The sequence below is a fragment of the Mycteria americana genome, chromosome 6, assembly GCF_035582795.1.
Source record: "Mycteria americana isolate JAX WOST 10 ecotype Jacksonville Zoo and Gardens chromosome 6, USCA_MyAme_1.0, whole genome shotgun sequence".
NCBI lineage: Eukaryota > Metazoa > Chordata > Aves > Ciconiiformes > Ciconiidae > Mycteria > Mycteria americana.
Window position 1 is genome coordinate 54,509,696 of NC_134370.1, and position 21,621 is coordinate 54,531,316.

General features: G+C 39.0%; 1 protein-coding gene across 2 annotated transcripts in view; it reads right to left on the bottom strand.

Moving 5' to 3' along the window:
- Positions 1–21,621, bottom strand: part of RNF111 (ring finger protein 111) — a 65,376-nt gene that overhangs the window by 2,255 nt on the left and 41,500 nt on the right. For both annotated transcript variants that reach the window (XM_075505904.1, XM_075505905.1), the window contains exons 5-12: positions 19,909–20,106; positions 18,708–19,027; positions 17,576–17,831; positions 16,450–16,807; positions 13,275–13,400; positions 12,342–12,468; positions 1,671–1,763; positions 614–709 (exon numbers count right to left, since the gene is read on the bottom strand). In XM_075505904.1, the coding sequence (XP_075362019.1) occupies positions 614–709; positions 1,671–1,763; positions 12,342–12,468; positions 13,275–13,400; positions 16,450–16,807; positions 17,576–17,831; positions 18,708–19,027; positions 19,909–20,106 (1,574 nt within the window). The remainder of the gene's footprint in view (positions 1–613; positions 710–1,670; positions 1,764–12,341; positions 12,469–13,274; positions 13,401–16,449; positions 16,808–17,575; positions 17,832–18,707; positions 19,028–19,908; positions 20,107–21,621) is intronic.

Below are 21,621 nucleotides of genomic sequence, written 5' to 3' on the forward strand. Positions count from 1 at the left end.
GAGGAAAAAAAAAAAAAAATCCTTTCAAACCTAGTATCTTAAGTCACTATTTATCAAGCATGAAAGAACACTATGTAAATGTGGATGGGATTCTATATTATGGTTATGATACAATAAACTCCAATTGAGAGACAACCTAAGTTGCCAAAATTCTGTACCAGATTCAAAACTTCCTAGTGTCCCGGTCTTCCTAATGTGATCAGAGTAAAGGTTAAAATGATACATACCAAGCAGGTAAGCATCATGAACAATTTATTGCAAAAATAAAGTCTTACTTTATTTGACAAGTTATCACTGAAGCCTGTTGACAATTTAGCTATTACCAATAGTTATTTCATTGCTCACAAGGCTATTCATAACTGCTGGACAAGTTATGAAATCATATCAAACCACTTTTGTTTATCACATTACAGTAGCTCTTTATCTAGGGACCAAATTTTTAATTTTCTTTGTGAAATAAGTGACATTGTATGCTTTGCTTACAATCCTTGAAATTGCAAGGTACAGAAAACATGCACTCTTTGAAGCTGACATTTCTGCAGATTTAAGTTCAACATAAATGTCATCACATTTTCAAAGAAATATTACAGACCACCATTTGAGAAATCCTCACCTTTTTGTATTTATGCGGATATGTGCATCTTTCTATAGTTCCCTGTGTTGCTCCACGATTAACATTGCCTAATCGTTCCTCCAAATGAATCAGCTCCTAAAAAATTATCAAGGAATAAACAGTATAAGAACTGTTATTTCAACTACCTTGAGCAAATATTATTCTAACCCATTTGCAGAATGACAAACTCTCAATTCCCAACCTGTTCAAATACAGGAAAAGGAAAAGGAAAAGGAAAAAAAAAAAAAAAAAAGAGTATGTTGTGTGGGAAAAGGGATGGGTTTCAGTAGAAAAACCCACACAACACTGCCTGGTATTTTAAATTATAGGGAAACACTACTTTACTACTAAAAAAATTAAAACTGTTTGTCAGCTAGGAATGGTTATTAGTATGTTCACACATACTTGTGTGTCTAATGAGGAAAATGCAATTAAAATGCACTCTGTATGTATATATTTGCTTTCTAACAGTCATTAAGGCTTAGAAGAAAAAAAAGAAGTTGCTTAAGTTGAAATACAATGACTGATTTATTTTTCTCCAGCAATGAGTTTATTAGAACCATGACATGTCACTGAAGATGTTTTCGGTGGACTAGGTCATTAACTCTCTGCATCTGATACCTTTTATTTTCTCTTCTTTTTTTTTTTTTTCCTTCCCTCAGTTTCAATTCCTGCGCTACATAACAAACAGGACAGCACTTTTAAAGTTGTCAAGTTTCACCCTCACTAGGAGGATCCTGGCACAGTTATTCAGAGACACCACTACTTTTTACCGTATCACGTGAATACTACATCCTACTAACTGGGATGGTGGGCAGAGCAAGATGTACTGTCAGTTAATAAGCACCTAAGCCTATATTGTCCAGGGCACCTTTTATTGACTGACTTTTCAATATGCTTTTATGCCAGTTCATGATAGTGAGGTCATTCTATAAATAAAGGGTATTTTCTTTATGATTCTTTTACATGTATATATAGAACTAGCTCTACCATACACCCTCCCCATATTCCCTCATGACACATTATGACATATATCTAGTTTTATTCTATTACAAACCTCAAAATTGCCCCTGAAAGGGCCTCTGAATGATGTTCCATCCAATCCCGATGAAATGTAACGGATGTGAGGGTAGCCCGCCATGTCTGGTACCTATTCAAACAGCAGACGTTAAGTTAAACCTATTCAGAACAGTTTCAGTATTTTACTGTTCACTTTGTAAAATTTAAGATCCTTTTGCTTTTATTGAATCACTTATTATTTAGACTCCTCAACTTGAGCATACAATTCCAACTGACAGCATAACACACCACCACTCTGAGCTCTCTAAACATAACCAGAAGCAAAACAGAAGTGCGACTCGATCCTCTATTATAATCTCTCCACATCTGCATTACATATTGCTTGGTCTCACTTCCCAAGTCTCAAAATCTCAACCTACTTTGTATAAATCGCCATAAATGTACCTATTTTTGTAAACAAAATACTTAAAAGCTAGGCGTGAAGTTACAAAAAGGACTTGCTATAGATTCTGAAATATAAGTTTTTGGTACCACAGAAGAAACAAGGCTAATACTCAGTCCAGAAAAAACAGCCAATATCCTTATCTTACCCAAAACAACTGAACATCTTCAGACACACTTCAAATTTAGAGGCAGATAAAAAAAGTAACACTCAAAACTTGCATCTAAAGTCACAGGCAACTCTACATACACTCTATATTCAAGCATTCACCAACTTCCTTGCATATTAAGAGGTACAAGCAGTGAACAAAACACCAGTCTCCAATGATATACCCTACAGGCACTTCAAGCACCGGTGCTTTTCATACAGGAAAGCAGAAAGGTAGTTAAGATACCAAGGACCACCTTCACAGTAGGGGTTCTGCATTCCATTTTTACCCCTGCAAGATGAGTGAATAATGGTAGTGACTTTTTGTCAGAAACATACCAGCAGCAATTTTTAATGAACAGGTGAGGGAAAAAAAACCCCAAACAACAAAAAACCAAAATTATCAGCAGATTCAGTTTACTTAATCATGTAGAGTGCACTGATACAAGGACTGTAAGCAGCAGTTCATTTGGAAATAACATTAAGTACTTGAGAAGTACTATCTTCCTTTCTGTGCTATCAGCTGGTAATGTCTCTGCCACTGTATACAACAGCTCAAAATTCATCTCATGAGGCTGTCAACAAGTCAGACATCCCAGATATTATTCATGAAGTCAGGTATTCACGTGTGGCTTTTCTTATTCCAGCAGGCACTTCTAAGCTTAACATGACCATACTTTATTTCATGGCAAAACTGGCTTTCAGAGGGATTTGGACTATTTTCTTCCCTTCCTCAAAAACCTCTTCTGCTGCATTGCCCCATACAATGCCATCAATGTATTGCAGGTGTTCTGGAGCCTAACCCTGTTCCAGTGCCGTCTGGATCAGTCCATGGCAAATGGTGGGGCTGTGTTTCCACCCCTGGGGCAACCGATTCCAGATGTACTGAACACCCCTCCAAGTGAAAGCAAACTGTGGCCTGCACTGTGCCACCAAAGGGATGGAGAGAAACGCATTAGTAATATCAGTTGTGGCATACAGCTTGGCTGTCTCTGACTCCAGTTCGTATTGAAGTTCCAGCATGTCTGGCATGGCAGCACTCCGCAGTGGCGTGACTTCATTCAGGCCACGATAGTCTACTGTTAGTCTCCACTGTCCATTAGACTTTTGCACTGGCCATATGGGACTATTAAAGGGTGAACGAGTCTTACTGACCACTCCCTGGCTCTCCAGTTGCCAAATCAGCTTATGGATGGGAATCGGGGAGTCTCGGTCGGTGCAATAGTGCCGCTGGTGCATTGATAGTGGTGGCAATCAGCACCTGTTGTTCTTCGACCCTCAGCAACCCCACAACAGAAGGGTCCTCTGAGAGACCAGGCAAGGTAGACAGCTGTTTAATTTCCTCCGTCTCCAAGGCAGCTATACCAAAAGCCCTCCGCTACCCTTTTGGGTCCTTGAAATACCCTCTCCTGAGGTAGTCTATGCCAAGGATGCATGGAGCCTCCGGGCCAGTCACAATGGGGTGCTTTTCCCACTCATTCCTGGTTAGGCTCACTTTGGCCTCCCATATAGTTAGCTATTGGGATCCCCCTGTCACTCCAGAAATATAGATGGATTCTGCCCCTATATAGCTTGATGGCATTAGGGTGCACTGTGCACTGGTGTCCACTAGAGCCTTATACTCCTGTGGGTCTGATGTGCCAGGCCATCAAATCCACACAGTCCAGTAAACCCCATTGTCCTTTTCCTCCACCTGGCTGGAGGCAGGGCCCCTCTAGTCCTGGTCACAGTATTCATTACTCACTTCTTGTAAACACAAGTCAGAAGTCCCTTTACTAAGATCAGAAGTGATATCAGTCCTTCTACTCTGTCTGGGGAACCATCCACTGCAAACTGCAGCAGCAATTTTCCTGGAAGAACCCCCATTTGTGATTGTTTTTCCTTGTGTCCTGGTTTCAGTTGAGATGGAGTTGGTTTTCTTTGTAGTGGCTGGTGTGGGGCTATGTTTTGGATTGTGCTGAAGACAGTGTTGATAATACAGAGATGTTTTAGTTGTTGCTGCACTAGTCAAGGACTTTTCAGCTTCCCATGCTCTGCCAGGTGCAGAAGAAGCTGGGAGGGGACACAGCCAGGACAGTTGATCCAAACTGACCAAAAGGCTATTCCATACCACATGACGTCATGCTCAGTATATAAAGCTGCAGAAGAAGAAGGAAGGGGGGACATTTGGAGTGATGGCGTTTGTCTTCCCAAGTAACCATTACACGTGATGGAGCCCTGCTTTCCTGGAGATGGCTGAACACCTGCCTGCCCATGGGAAGTAGTGAATGAATTCCTTGCTTTGCTTTGCTTGCGTGCGTGGCTTTTGCTTTACCTATTAAACTGTCTTTATCTCAACCCTCAAGTTTTCTTACTTTTGCTCTTCCGATTCTCTCCCCCATCCCACCAAGGGGGAGTGAGCGAGCGGCTGCGTGGTGCTTAGTTGCCGGCTGGGGCTAAACCACGACACCTTGCAACTCATGTACCCACGCCTCTAGGGTCGAGGTAGGTTTTCCACCCCACTTCCTCATGTCCTCTCTGTGGTCACGCAGGTAAAACCATAGGGTGCCCCGTGGTGTGTACTCTCTTTATCCTCTCTCTTGGGCAGAGGAATGCTTACTCCTAATAGCCAAGATACTGGTCTGTACAGGTGGGGAGTAAGACCTATCCTCTTTGAGTTGCTGGACCTCCTGGGACAGTTTCTCCACAGCTGAGACAAGGGAGGAAGAGATACTTTCTTCGTATTGCCAGAGATGGACAGCCAATTCATCCAGTGTTGGTTCCTCTCCATCTTTTCAGGTCAGTACTGCCAATGAGTTGGCATACGATGACAGTACACTCCATACCAACTTCCGCCACACAGGTCGTGTGCACTGGACTTTTGGATAACTGCTCACTGTCCAGGTCACCATAAATCACCTCCAGCATGGCTAATTCCCTCAGGTACTGGATACCTCTCTCTATGGTGGCCCAGTTGCCTGGGTGATATATAACATCTTCCTTGAAGGGATATCTTTCCTTCACACCTGACAGGAGTCGCCTCCAGAGGCTGAGGACTGTGGGCCTTGTCCAATTGCTCTGTCAATGCCCCCTTCCCTAGGAAGGGATCCCAGCTGTTTGGCTTCCCTACCCTCTAGCTCCAGGCTACTGGCCCTGTTATCCCAGCATTGGAGCAGCCAAATGACAACGTGCTCGCCTGGACGATGGCTGAAATCTTTTTGCATATCTCGCAGCTCACTCAGGGATAAGGATCGGGTGGTTACTGTCTCGTTTACGAGTTCTTCCTCTTCTCGTGATGGCCCTGCTTTTTCATCATCCCTTACTAAACGAGCTGACTTTCACTTCCAAGATTTCTTCTTGTGTATAGGGGCAACTGATACCAGCACAGGTTGCTTCTCTGGTTCAGCTACATTGCCTGCCGCCAGGGTTGGAGTAGCCGCAGTACCTGCCGTTTTGTTGTCGGATCCAGAGACCTTCTCTTCCCCTTGGGGATACTGAATAGTGTTGAACAGGGCTCGGTAGGCATGGGCCAGGCCCCAGCACATTGCAGTGATTTGTGTCTCTCTGGAGTTGCCAGGGTGACAGCATACTTTTTCCAAATATTTTACTAGTTTTTCAGGATTCTGCACTTGTTCGGGGGTGAAGTTCCGAAACGTTGGAGGTGCCCACTCTCCTAGGTACTTGCCCATACTATCCCACGCACCCTGCCACTCGTAACTATCCAGCCTCAGGGTAGATCTCTAGGTGGTATTCCTGAATAGTTGTTTAACTTTAAACAAGACCTGAAACACATTCAGGAGTAGGAGCAACAGGAACATGCTGGTTTGAACATCCCAAGGATATTCAAAATTCTCAAGAGCTATTGTAAGTAGCCTGGAGGAGAAGGGGAAGGTAAAGGAAGGTGTCTCTGCCATACATTGGCTCCCCGAGGAGAAAAGGTAAAAGAGTGTAATTATTAATAGTTTCCGAGAGATGGCTCCCAAAGTACGGAGATGATGGCAATGCTGAGCAGAAATACCAGATTAGTCTCACAATATCATAAACCAGTGTTACAAAGTACAGCAAAATGACCACCTTGACCCAGCTCCCAGAGGCGATAAACAGCACAACAGGGAACATATACTGCAAGTAAGGTGTTACATAACACAACTCTGAGAACAGGCACAACAAATTTGAGAGAAAATTAATCAACATAGTGACCGGCAACTATCAAACTAACATAATGAATGTTTATAACAAGTCTGTTCTAACGCACTCTGGTCAGATTTGTTGTTATCTCAACCTGTTGAGCCCCAAATTGGGCGCCAAAAGGACTGTCATGGTTTAACCCGGCAGGCAGCTAAACACCACACAGCCGTTCGCTCGCTCCCCCCTACAGTGGGATGGGGGAAGAGAATCGGGGGGGGGGGGGGAAGTAAGATTCATGGGTTGAGATAGACAGTTTAATAGGAGAGGAAGGGAAAATAATAATAATAATAATAGAATACAGAAAACAAGTGATACACAATGCAACTGCTCACTACTTACTGACTGATGCCCAGCCAGCTTTCCCCTAGTTTATATAGTGAGCATGACATCACATGGGATGGAATAGCCCTTTGGCCAGTTTGGGTCAGCTGTCCTGGCTGTGCCCCCTCCCAGCTTCTTGTGCATCTCCAGCCTTCTCAGTTGGTAGAGCATGAGAAGCTGAAAAGTCCTTGACTTAAGTGTAAGCAGTACTTCGCATCAACTAAAACATCAGTGTGTTATCAACATTGTTCTCATACTAAATCCAAAACACAGCACTATACCAGCTACTAGGAAGAAAATTAACTCTATCCCAGCTGAAACCAGGACACATGTTTATATTAAGAAAAAATTAGCAGCTGCATTACAAAAGACCATTTTCTTGTTTGAGAAATGCAGTTAAATTTGATGCAGGTAATGAAGGCTATTTCAAACCTAAAGTTCACCTTGAACTACTATAGCTATATTAAGTTACAGCCTTAAGCTAAGTGTTCAGATTTTATGGTTTTGTTAGCTTTTTTTTATATGAAACAGTTGCATCTCTTAAGAGCTGTGATACCTGTATGACTACACTCTGAGTGATACTATTCTGACCAGCACACATCTACCATAATGTACTGGGACCTATTGGCCTATACCTCCAAATCCATCCCAATTTTTACAACTAAGTGTAAAGATGGCCTCAACCACTCTGAGTCATTCAACAGTTAAAGGAACAAAACAGTAAGGCTCTGAAATAGAAGAAAAAGAGGGGACAGCATATGAAAGCTGGATGTATAACACCTGAGAGAAGTTAAGTTACCATAAGTAATTTTTTTTTTTTTTTTTTAAATTGTGATCCAGAGATCTCCCTCTGACTGGCAAACTGCAGTCTAGGTTCACAGATATATTAAAGAGTCTTCTAAAGGCTTGCATCAACCCTACAGAGATTTGTTACACCATAGCTAGCAAACTATAAAGTCCAGATAATTCCCTGCCCCCCCCCGAAATTCACAATCAACAAGACACTATTCAAAAAGGCAGAAGAAGCTGGAGTCAAGAGACTGGCACAGCATATCCCAGGAACTTAACTTTGATTAAGAGGTAGCTGAAAATTTGAGAGGCACGTAAATAGCCTCCATTATGTAAGATATATTTTATAAGACTGAAACTAAAAAAATACCAACAACAACCACCACCCACCATCAAATCCCACTACTATGCATAACATGATCTGAAAATTCTCTCTATGACAGCTTTGCATGTTTTAAAAACAAGCTGAATAGTATACTCTATCAGTGGCAGGTTTGTTACTTAAGTTTTAAATAGTCAAAATCCTAGACCAGTTGTAGTTAGTTATTCACCTAAACAAGAGTAAAAGTATACTAAGTTAAAAGGCACAAAGGGAACACTGCTCACTTCAGGTCTATATTCCATTTAAAATTTAGTTATCAGTTTAAAGCTGAAGAGATTTTGTTTTTCTTCTTCGATTATGGAAGAGAAGATGGAAGGGGGGAGAAAGAAGACCTCCTAGTTTTAACCTTCTACCCCACCCCCCCATTAAATGACAAAAAGGAACAAATCCAATTCATAAAAATAACCCTTTCTTTAACAGAGCATATTTAAAATATAAAGCACTGACTTTTTTGAAGTGTCCTAGTAACAAACTCATATTCAGAGCAAGTTCCTGTCTCAAAGCTGAATTAAATTACAATTTCTAAATGAATGTCTGCAGACTTTTGAAACTTTATAGCAAATAACACATTATTCTCCATTTTTCTAATCCTTTCTTATTTTTTGAAGCCTGAAAAATGTTAGAAGTATTCTAATCTTTGCAATTACAAGAAGTAACCAATTTTACAGCTGAACTTAGCATTCTGATCATTCACGTAAATGGATAACATCTGGAAAACATGAGACACAGCAAAGCCAGCAGTATAAAGAAGGGGACCATTTCAGGGTGTCCTCAGAGCAAATTTAGAAACATCTTCTGGAGATTTCTTTTTGGACTTTTTCTCCTTCCAGATTTCACTACAAACTAGGATGCCTTTTCCTTCCTGAAGCAACAGAAGAAAAGGAATTCTGCCTGGATATGCATTACAGCCGTAAGTATGGTTTGGCTAGTCAGAATTATGGCTGGTATGCAGTTCATTACGAAAAAGTCATGTTCCTTTTAACGTCTATCTCAGCTTACTAAATTATGGAAATTCCCATCCTGTCCACCACAGATGTGATAACCTGTGCTGGGCACTCTGAGTCAAAAAGCCTTTCATCAACAGTGCCAAAAGAGCAGCCAAAGTCACTCAGAGTAAACAGAAATTGAAGTGGCATCTAACAACAAGCACCAGCATCAGAGAAGAACAGAGAAACAGATAAAGCCTCTGTCTCCTGTGTCTGTCTGCTCTGATGTTTCATTACTTATGCCATGCATTGATCTTCAGTTGATTCTTCCTAAAAATGTTGTTCAAGTTCGCAGAATGGGTATTTGTCCAGAATGGAATCCATCGTAAAATCACTTTGACAGAAGATCTTTGCTCAGCACATACACAGCATTAAAGCAGTAACGATGGGAACACAGACTACTCTAAGCCAGGGTCACACTTAACGAAGTAATTGTGTTAAATCAAGGACGGAAGCAGCCTAATCCTTGTCTACATAGATATGAAGGAAGCTCTTTTTAACTGCTTTTAATCTAGGATTCCTCCTGAAGCAACATTTGAACAGGTGAAAGTTTCTTCAACCAAGCTAATAGAAAAGGAGATTTTGCTTCCCCCACCCTCTATTTGGACTGTCAAAGCTGCTGAACACTAATTAACTCCCCCAACATATCTTTATCATTTTGTCTCCCTGAGGATTAAAACTGCAGTCTACATTCCAGCAACGGCTAGATGAAGATTAGGTTATCTGTATCCAATTAAAATCTGAAACTGATATATCAGAGTACCAGTGTCATTAAAGCCCAAATAATCTATTATGCCCTTTACGGTCTGGCAGTAATTTGAAGGGGTACTCCAGAACTGACAGAAAAAATGCACACTGCCTGTTGGGCAGCATGGTATTTCAGAAAGTGGATTCAACACAAATGAATTTTTTAGTTGAGCTACTGCGTGAGTTACTTTAAAAGACTTTCCCCTCCCCCCCCAAATAAAGACTGCAGAACATCAACATTTGATGACATGTACATCGAGAATACAACTAGTGAGCCTTGTAAATTGCTATTTAGTACCCTCTGTAGTTACAGAAAGAAGAAAGCACTCCTCATAACATTAACCACTTAGAGGGTCTCTAATCACAGTTCAGCCTCTCCTCCCCTGCCCCTATTCCTAAAGTTACAATGAAAAAACCCAGGTGACAGCTGCAATTAATCTGTTGCTCTTTAATAAAAACTAAACTGGCACTTTTTTTTAATATCCAGTTAAGTTTGTTAGATGAAAAACTTCACTGACTACTTCCTCTATATTCAAAGTCAATTTTGCTGACAAATCTGTGGTACTCTCACAGACATGCAAACGAAGAAAACTTTGGCTTTCATTATTGCCATAGAAGGGGTAGAGTCATCAAAACGCATTTGTAATGCTTTGAACTCATTCTATATATAACTTCTAGCAGTGCTCTAACCTGCCTTTATGTTCTTCTAGTGCATGTAATCTGAATACGCTTCAAATTAGTCAGAGGCTCAGAACACAACTTCAAAGTCGTAACACTCAATCTGATCACAGCAAGGTTCAAAACAGATCCCAGACATTTGAGAAGTACTGCTTACGGCCGTCTATACACTGTAAAACATGCTGTCAGTACAATGTGTACAAAAACTCAAAATACAAACAACTTCAATTCCATTTCATCCAGAGGTTCATGAATTACTGTTATGAGGATTAGATATCCCTACCCAAACACATGTTTCCGTAGAGCTGAAGAACCCTATTTCATCTGACACTTTTATAAATTAGTAACAGCAGTTACTGAGCAGAAGGGCAAGACTCCCTCAAGTATTTTATCACACATTCAGGAAATACTTCTGAAGATTCTCTATCACAGCTTTCTTCCATTCTACTGCTAAAAAGAAGACAAACAGTGGGGTCCCAACTACTGGCTTGTGTAACATTTTAGTTGTAGGAATACCCCTATGAAAGTTAAAATACAGTTAAAAGTTTCTCATCACACTGTAATATAAAGATCAGCTGAACTCTGAAGTTTCTAGAAACTTCACAGCAATAGTGGAAATAAACCCCATAATTGACTTATTAGCCCTGATAGAAAATGAGATAAAATAGGCGTATGCTTAACTTGCTGCCCCCTAATGCAATTGCAGCTCCCTGAACTATTAGGAGCGCCTTTTCTCTTTGAGAATATAAAGCAACTGATACTATCTGTTACAGTACAACACATGAAATACATGTGAGAGAGGCAAGCCATTTTTCATCCACTTGAAAAAACAGACACCCAACTGAATAAGAATGCAGAAAATCTTAATTTCAATAGATGATGTACAGGAGATAAGGTTACGCAGTAAGGATCTTGTTAGCTACACTAAAATACCAAATTCTACAGACTGCTCTAGAAAGTCTGTGGTAAGTATGCAAGCTGTGCATCAATGAATTACCAACCCTGATATACCAGGGAAGTACTTGAGGATTATTATCATGTTTGTTAGTTAAATAGCAAGGAACAAGCAATGCAAGACCAGACTATGAAGAGACAGCTATTACAGTATTGGTTGTAAATTTACAGTTCAACCCCTAGATGTCAATTCTGGCTACTAACAGAGGAACTTTGGATGGACAACGCTTGCAGGTTGATTTTTCATTAAAATTTTAGCATAATTTACAGATGAGCCCACAATTTTGGTTACATTATATAGCTTTAAGAGGGTTAAATAATATGGGTTAGCCACCCAGAATACCACATAGAAACACTAAACATACTCCGTTAAACTAAATTTGTCTCTGTGAATTTTCAATAAACAAAATTAAGACTATTTTAAATAAACCTACAAACACTCTTTCAAAAATAATACTCTGTAAAGTCAGAGAGTTATGCTGATTTTCCTTGGTTTTCTACTGTAGATTAAAAAAAGTTATGTGTAACAAGGGACTAGTTTACCCTCACACTTCCTGTTGTTTGTACCACTTCAATCTACAAAATTGTATACTTTATCACACAGAATTAGGTTGATGAACACCAAATATTATTTGAAAACAACAAAATCTCTAGATGAAATTCTAGCTGTGCTGTATACACACCTTAAAAATAAAGCACCAGTGCTAATCCTCATGCACTGGCTGGAAAGTTGGTACCTTTAACAAGCCAAAACTCATTAAAGAAGAATCTGAACTTTAAAAATCAGATGCAGAGGGTCAATGCATTGCAATGCAAGTGACAATTTAATTCAAACATGTTTCATTTTACAAGAGCTGAAGTTAGAAATGTTAGTGTCCTAAACTGTTTTCTCTTATTAGACATGAGCCTGTTCTAGCTCCCTACCTGGGAGCAACACACAGAAACACTGGAGTATTTTCTTCTTCAGTTGAACCACTAACTTTTGCAGCAATGTTACATGTCCAATTAAATGCAGTAACCTTAAAATAATTTTAATGACAAACAAAATAATTACAATGACCAATGATCATCATTTTTCATAAGCTATCTCCTTACCATTAGAGGAAGAGCCCCTATTTGCAAGTGATGAAGTCGAGGAGGTGCATGGTAGTGGGCCAAGTGAGGATGCAAGGGCCCTGGAGGGTAAGTAGCTGCAGTCACACCAGCTTCAATTCCCAGTTCCCTGTCACATGAAAGAAAGTGGCATTACGGTAAAGGTACATCTTGACACCTAGTTATAATTTCACTACTTTTGAAAGCATACAACACAGCACAGCTACCATAACAGATTTACATGAGATTTTTTTTTTTTTTTTACTTATTTAAACTTTGCTAAAGAATCATCTTAATCCTGCCATAACTAAATGTTGTTTATAAATAGCTGTGAAGATTTAGTATGATAAATCAGTAGAGACAACTCCACATTTATTGTGTCCAGGAATGTTATCAGTGTGGAGTCTTCACCGTAGCTCACGCTGTGGGAACGGCAACTGTCACGCATGCACCTCTTCCCTAATGGTCAAAAGTATCTTTTTTTTTTTTTTAAATAATAAATATATTGCAGAACTTAAATGTAACCTTCATGAGTGGGCCTGATGCAATTTTAAATAAGTTCAGACAAAGAGGAGAGAGGACAAATTAGCTTGTAACTCAAATCCAAACCTCTATTTTACAAAGAACATAAATGTAAGAATAGTTTTCAGCAATGTTTTACTTGCCTATTTTAAAATCAATTATTGAAATAACTACCTAGAGTCAGTAACACTCAATTCCGTTTTAAAAGCAATGGATAAAACCCCCTAGAAATATATTTAAGATATTGAGTACTCAAAGCAGTATTTCAAAGCCGTATCAACATCTACAAATTTTAAACTACAGGTGCATGCAGCACTTTTGAAAATCCCAGCCGGCATTATCAGCACTGTGATCAGCACATTATGGTCTTTTGTCCTGGGCCCCAAAAAACTAAAATAGTATCTGATTACTAACCAGGCAGATCTCTCTGGAGCTTGTCGAGGATGGGAAGACATTGTCTGAGGCACATGAATATGATGCCCATGACCATAATTGGGATGCATTCTGTGAGGATGCGGAGGAGGCCGTTCATGAGCACGTCTAAACAACATAAACCAGTAACAGTTAATTTCACATACTCATTAGTATCAAGAAAGCAACATCCATAATCAAAATGTTACAGATGGAATTACTGGAATGCGTTTAAAATAATAAAATTCCCCATACAGTATATTACTTTCAACTTTGGATATAAGTTAGAAATGAATTATAATACAGATTTCACATTCAAAGACAAAGCCAGCTTCAGCTACTGTGATCTGCCCTTCACTTGGCAGACGTGACTACAGAAGGACTGACAAAGTGTTTAATCCTAACCTCAAACTGCAGGTAGGAAAGCAAAGGCCACATGACAGTCACATTGAGATTCAGAGTCATTCACAGCTATCCTGCAGTTTATTTCTAGTAAAACTATACCAGCAAAAGTAATTATGGGAAACTTAATACACTGATCAGAGGACATTTTCCTTGAAACATGTTTGCATCATAGCTCAAGTAATAAGACCATGCAGTGTTTTCCATGCCAGCTGGTATAGAACTACAATTTTGGAAAAAATCTTCAAAAAACCTGCTGGCTGACTTATTACTTTACTACTTCCCAGATACAGAAAGAAATGGGTTGGTATTTTCCTTTCTATTGCTTTCAATGCAGAGCTTTTTTTTTTTTTAATTCAACCTAGAAACTTGGATTTTGCCAAAAGCAGCACACTGTCTTCAGATTCAGTACTACTTTAAACTACTGACAAAGTAGACTAGACATTTTGTAAATTTACATGTCTGGAGAAGTAAAAAGTTACTTAACAGCACACTCTTCTAATCATGGTAAGTTGACACTTCTCCAGAGAAATCTGTCAAGCTTGTATAAATTATGTTAGAAGTGTTAGTTTTCTGCAATGGTACAGATCAACATGGGAACAGACCTATCAGCAGAACCTACTATTAGTCTTACCTCCCTTCAGTTTATCAAATAACTTGGGGGGAAAATCTGGAAAAACTATTTTAATTAAAAAAAAAAAAAAAACAAACAACCCATAGCAAAACAACTTCCACAGTTCCATAAAAACTGAATGTCATGTAGGCCCATTTTTCCTAAAATGAGTCTTAATTTAAAAGAAACACATTTTAAATTATTTCTATGAATGTAAAACTCCTAGGCTGTTTATCCCACAATGTTAGTATAAAGTGAGTGACCACATTTAAAACAAACAGAAAATCTGTATGTTAAACAAATGCAGTGCACCCTCATACACTGCCTTTTGCACATTTTGTGGCCGATTCCAAGACCCTAAGGAAGTTATAGCTGTTGTACCCACACTTGAGACATGACAGTGAGAAGAGGACTCTAACCATTCTCTACTTCCAATCCTGAAAAAGTCCTGTACTGTTAGACAGTAAGTATACAAACTGGACTATCCAATATGCTATTTCTAGAAATGAAGGATGAAACATCTTAAGAACACTTTGAGATGCTGGGACACAGAACCGAAGGAACTGCAAGTCTGCTGGAAGTCTCAGTCTGTGTGTTAAATAACAGAGCGAATATACACAAGTTTCTGGTTGTCGAGTATAATCTGATTGATATGAGGTTAGGCCAAGACACCTACAATATTGATTTTGCATGCAATTTGTATGATGATTAGAGGGTAAAAGAAAGACCAACAGGTGGAACAATTTCATAAGATTACAAAAGTACAGAGGAAAAACCTTGCTAACCAAACTGACACTGTCTGACCTGAGACTGGTGCACTTCAGAGAGAATGGCAAGGGAGAACCTATTATCAACATTTGACTACAGCTTCTATACATACAAAGAAAATTCACTAGGCTAAGAAATGCCAATATTCACATTTCCAATCCCCAAATTACCAGAAAGTTTCCAGAACTGATAAGATAGCTACCACTATTGTTTTTCCTTAAAATGCTATCTTGCTGTCTCACATTCACTGGCTTGAATGTTCCAAAATTAATTTTTGTGTATGACTGCATAATTATGGGCATACACAAGCAGCATGCCTGTATGTTTAAGTTAGGCTGTTTAGAGGTTATGCCATTTGCATAGCAAAGATAACAAAAGAAGAGGTGTAGATTCAGACAGATCAAAATTTTAATGACTGAGAAAGCAGGGTTATATTTGACTTTCCTGGGGGATGGGCGGGGGGGAAGAGTCTGTCATGTGTTACTTTGTGACCAGTTACTGCCTATAGATATTCTTATGAATTACCTGGAAACTGCCTCAAAAGTTGCAGTTAAAGCAAACTTTTGTTTAAGCATGAACATCATTAAATCAGTTTTAAATTAGTTATGAGTAGAATTTGTATAACAAAGTTAGGAGCAACAACTAGAGAGATCCTTCTTGAAATTCTCTAGGATATTTAAAAGCATTGTCTCCAGAATTAAAATAGCTTCAGTTACTTTGTGATTGAGTACCAAGCCAGTACTGACCTGATTTCTGTTGATACTAGTGTCATGAATCTAGTTTAGCAACAACAGTAGCATCTCTTACACAATATCATCAAAGCTACATCCCAACATTGGTCACATTCTCACATAGATATTATTCAGTCTCTTCCTTCTCTTCTAAAGACATAAAGGCATAGTAAAGCTAGGTAAGTATCTAAGGTTAAATGTGAATTAAACCTGGCAAACAGTCTCTTATGATAAATTGTTCATTTTGTTTTAAAGCATTAGTTAGATAAAAAGAATCTTAACATCATCAACAAGGCAAAACACACTTTCAAGGAACACATCTGAAAGGAGCTTATGATGCACTGTCTAGGCTGTCCAGCTTGAAAAGGAATTCCTGCCTGTTATCTGGAGGACGAGTAATGGGCAAGAGAAACATAAGCTTCCCTTCTCTTCCTTGCCCCATTCGTGCCTTACCTGGAGACACTGTTGAGAGATGTAATGGAACAGGTTCAGTGTCAATGCTCACGTGACTGTGACGGTATGTACAGACACTTCTTACCATGGTTTAATATTAACAGTTCCTAACCATGCAATTAACAGTTTGAGATTCATGTGCAACATTTTACAAACCTGAGGGAAATGAATTATATGTTTAGATATTGTTCTGAGTACATTTGTGACATACGTTGGGTGTTGCATCATTCTTCTTCTCTGGACCTCCATCCTCTGGATCACTTCATGAGGATGTAGCCTCTGTGCAGGAGGTGCTGTTGCAGGGATGTGATGGGATATAGGCTGGTGTGTTGCAGGAAGATGCTGTGGTATTGGAGCAGCTGCATTGGCTAAAGGATGAGTTGGTGGTGGAGGTGGAGGTGGAACAGGATGAGAAGATGTATGAGAGGAGATTGAAGGATGGAAGGGATGCACTGGATGAGGGATAACATAATCTACTTGAGGTGGAGGTTGTGGCTGTGGAGGAGGATTTCCATGAGAGTGAGGACATGCAGAAGCCTGATGGTGAAGAGGTCTGGTCAAAGAAGCATCTGCAATGAAAACATCAGGTGCTTTTAATTTGGTCAGTAGCAGGTTTTGACTTACATTTATTTAAAATAGTATCTTCACACAGGTGCTTCAATATTATTACACTAGTGTAAACAGTGGCAACATGGGAATATGTGTTTACGTAATTTTTAAATAAAGTGATTCCAGCAATATACCTGACAAGAAACCCATGGTTTCTATAGCCAGAAGTATTCCACTTGCCAATGTTGGTAAAATAAAAATAAAAAAATCTGTGTGATGCACACTGAAAAAGGTATATATGGTGAGAAATTTTGCTTCAAGTTTGTTGTTTAATTTTTTAAAAATTCAGTCCCCCCCACAATCCCACTATTCTGTAGAGACAAAAAAATCCAAAAATAGAAATCACAATCAAACAAATGAGTTGACACTCTGAGCTTGCTCAAGCAGAACTCATTGTGGGGACAGGATGGGTGATGGACCAAGGAAAAAGAAATAAAAGGGCATTGCTAAAATACAAAGGAGATGAAAAATATTTTCATAGTAAATACAGTTTTTGAAGTCTGAATGTTATTAAGGTCACTGAAAAGAAAATATTTTAACTTCACCTTGATCCTGTTCAAATCCTCTACACAAGCTGAACTGTTCAAATACCTCTCTTAATATGTGTTTTGCTAGGCCAGTTCTAAGATCAAAGCAAGCAGACAGTAAGAGTTTTCATACGTTGTCAGGGAAGCTGTTTTCTTGTTTGATTCCCCTCCCCCAGGTACCCAGTACTGATCAGTACTTACACGGAGAATGCATATAATGCCGACAGGAAGACAGCGATGCCTGAGGAGGAGGTTGGGGCTGTGGCTGCGCAACCATACTTGATCCATATCCGTCTATCGTTATTGATTGGCTTGGGCCAGCACCAGCCTGATGCCCATAAATTGCAGTTCGAGATGAAGAACCAGGACAGCAGGGGTCAAAAGCAGATGTTCCATGAAAAGCACCACTTCCATGACTTCTTATACCACTGCTGCTTAAATCTACTGGCAATGCCTGCTGTGTAAACAAACCATCTTTTTTCAAGCAATTCTTCAAGACATTTAAAACAAAGTCACCCTCAAACATAATGTGATAAAAAATAAAAATAAATACTATCACAAGCAACTGGGATCCAAAGTTTTAAGCTTTAAAGCTTGACTCTGGAACATTCTTTAGATATGGTTAACATTTCTTATTCCTAAGTTCTTGAATCTGGTGAGAGAGACTAAATTCATCACACTAGATTGTGTAAAAAAACCCAAGAACCCTATGATGGATAAACCAGTGAGTATATGGGAGCTACATGCATTGAAATATTTGGAGGCAAAAAAACAATCTTTAGCGTTTTCAGTTGTGCCTAATGTATTACACTTAAAACAGAAATCAGATTGATAGTTCTGCATGTTGTAAATTAAGTTTGTACAGCATTGCTCTTACTTATAACAATATTGTTTTAGAGCTATGATTTCAGTTACTTAAAAAGTCTTAAAAACAATGCTTTTAGAAGAGCAACTCTTTTAGACCTTTTATAAACAGAACATTAGACTTGATTTTTTCTCCCCTTAAAGCAGCTAAATTATTTACACTGCAAAACTGCTATGATCAGCAGAGTATATTTCAAGGTATTTATGTTTGGTTTGCTTTAACAGCCACTATCATCTTACAGTCATTAAGAGGATGTCAGCTGTCAATGATTACTTGTTGGATTATGACTTTCTGTAAAATTTCCATTTTTTGTGTCCATATATTATAGCTCAAATTTTCCTTTTAGTTGCCTTCTATAATGCCTGCTACAGAACAAGAGAATAATCCACAATTCAACATCCTATTCTATTCTCTCATATCTATAACAACTTGAAATTGCAAAGGGAGAGTCACAAGAATTAAACATGCCTGGTCATGGTAACTGGTGCCAGAACTGCTGCTTGCTCCACAAGGTGCAGGCACTGGAGGAGGCCTCTCAACAGGGCAGCTGGAGTCACTGAATGAAGGAGATAGTGGAACAGCTGGGTGAGGGTTGTGATGGTGGTGGTGGTGATGTTGAAAGTGGTGGCCATGCTGCTGGAAGCAGCTTGTATGCGGGTGCCCCAATGCATGATGAGTCTGTGAAGGTCCTCCACAAGGAGAATGCTGAGGGCAGCACGATGGTAACCTTGGCATGGCTGGAGGGCCAGTTTCCAGTGTCGTATTAGATGCAGTTCTTCTTATATCATCTTGAAGATAAAGAAAGTTAATATTGAAGTGAAAGAAATTAGCAAAGCTGATCACCATAGTGTCTTAAATAGAAAAAAAAAAATTTACTTTACGATTAAATAATTAACTGACTGAAAAACAGATCTAGCTGAAAACAAAACACTGGGTACAAAAAGATTTAGCTATGCCTGCCAAATGAACCAAAACTGAATTATTCAGGTGGATGTACTCATGGGAACCACTAGAGGATGTGAACTGACACTTGCCTTACTCCACTAATTTAAGATATGTTATCAGTAGGGAAAGGAAGAAAGCTTATCTCTTGTGATTAGTGTGCAGAGACCTCAAATTCTTGTGCAACTGTGGTCAGCTCAAGTTTTTTGTACCTCACCTGACTTGCAGATAGGGGCAGAGCACCCATGTTTCAGCGGTGTTATGAGTGCTACCTCTATATACAGCTCTATTATAGGTCAGTATCTGTATACAGATCTGTATAAATGTGCTTCCAGCAAAGTAATCTACATGGGGAGGTTCAAGGAATCTATATACATCCTTCACTTCCTTACAATACACATCAAAAACACCCACCCCTGTAACACACTGCAATGGAAGACAATTCCCTGTGAACTACATTCTACCTCCTCAGAAAGCAAGGATGTCATTCATTAGGTCTAACCAAATCATTCCAATAGGCAAAAGCAGAAGGCTCCAGCACAACTTCCTTAATCTTTGGGGAGAAATCAATGGTCTTTTTCAGATTCCTGTCCTCTCAACTTATTACTGTTATGTTCAGTACTAAAAGTTCACATGCCATTTAACCTAGAGAATGCCAATTAACTTCCTCTACCTCCTTTGTACTAGGAGGCAACACAACAGTTTAGAAAGCTCTCTTATTCTGTACCTCCAGCTGAAGTACCAGCAGTGCCGCCACTGGGAAGACTAGAAGTCATCTCTGGTGCTGCAGAGGGCTGGCTGTTGGAGACGTTTGGAGCTGCATCAGAGGCCTGCTCTGAGGTAGACGTACTAGAACTGTTACTGGAAGCAGAACTCACGACCTGTGGCTCCACTCTAGCTGACGTGGTTGGCACAACTGTCGGCTCTAGCGAAACAAAAAAGCTTTCATGTTCTTCAAGCTTTAAAAGCTGCTGGGGTGTTTTATTGCTGTTGCTGGTTTTTAATTATTTTACAAGAAATTCTCGATTCTGGTCTTGCCAGATGCTAAGAAAGTCGAAACACAAAAGCCTGACATGTACAAAATACAGAAGTTAATTCTGTTTCACTCGTGTGTGTGTGTGAATTATTTTTTTTTTTAATCAACTAAAGTTTTAAGAATTAATATAAAATCGATTCCCAACCAAATCTGACATATCAAGTTTTATTTACTGAATAAAATACTACTAGAAAGGAAATTAAATTACTTTGGTACTTTATGATGAAAAAACTTGCTGAAATATTTCATAAATCCACAGGCAAACTACGCTACGATTAAGTACTACCCTTACCATTTTTTATTGCCTACAAAGCACAGAAAACTTTTATTTTACTGACCAAGAACAGCATAACATCTAAACTAGCAGTACTAGTTTACAAACTTCAGTCATCCTAGATGCATAGTACTAAAGGCTATAGCAAGATAAACTTGGTTTCTAGCCTCAATACACATTAAAAGCAGATTCATTTAATTAGTATTTGAGACTTCTGTTAAAAGTACATACATGTTCATTTTGCATATTGTAAAAGTAATAGTCACCAATATATTTAATTGGATCCAGGGAAATAAACCAAATACACCACTTGATAAATCTTGTTCACTACTACACAATTGTGAACAGGTTAAAATTTAAAAAGATACTTGGTGGCATAATTCAAATTTAGTTTTGAAAAAGTCTGCTTTGACTGTAAGTTTGAAATTTCTCTCTAATTATTGACAAGGCAATGACATAACTGGGAATATGAGATACCATAAAAGGGAATATAATCAGAAACAGCTCAGGTTTTTTTAGTAAAAAACTGTCTGCATAGATATCAGGAAAAAAAAAAAAGCATCAAGACACTTCAAATACTTCTGTTACATTTATTCCCTTGCTCACTTGAGTTGCTGATATACCTACTAGATATAGAGAGAAATCTTGAAAACTAGTCATGTTTTATTTTGAGACTTCGTGTATCTCCCTTCTAGAAAGTCTTCCAACTCATCACATTAAAAAAACATGATCTGATACCTACATTTAAATTAGTTTGGATTTTAATGTGGCATTCCAATATACTAATTTTATTTAAAGGAAAATATTTTGGGAGAAATGTATTGATGTTTAAATTCAGAAAAAAACAGCAAGTATAGGACACGTATTTATGATCATACAGTGCTCAAGACTGGATGCTAATCCATTCTGAAAGCAATCCTGCTGTCAGACAATTCTCAATTCTATCAGCCTCAATCACCCCATTAGCCTGTTACTGTTTTGACTCAGCATCAGAATATAGACAGTTCTGTTTCTCCCCTCCAGAACGAGTAAAAGCCAGCGGGCTTGGTCAATCTCAAACTACTAGCTGAGAGAAACTCGATTTCAACACATTTCACAGACACAAATCCAGGAAGATAGAGGGAGATATG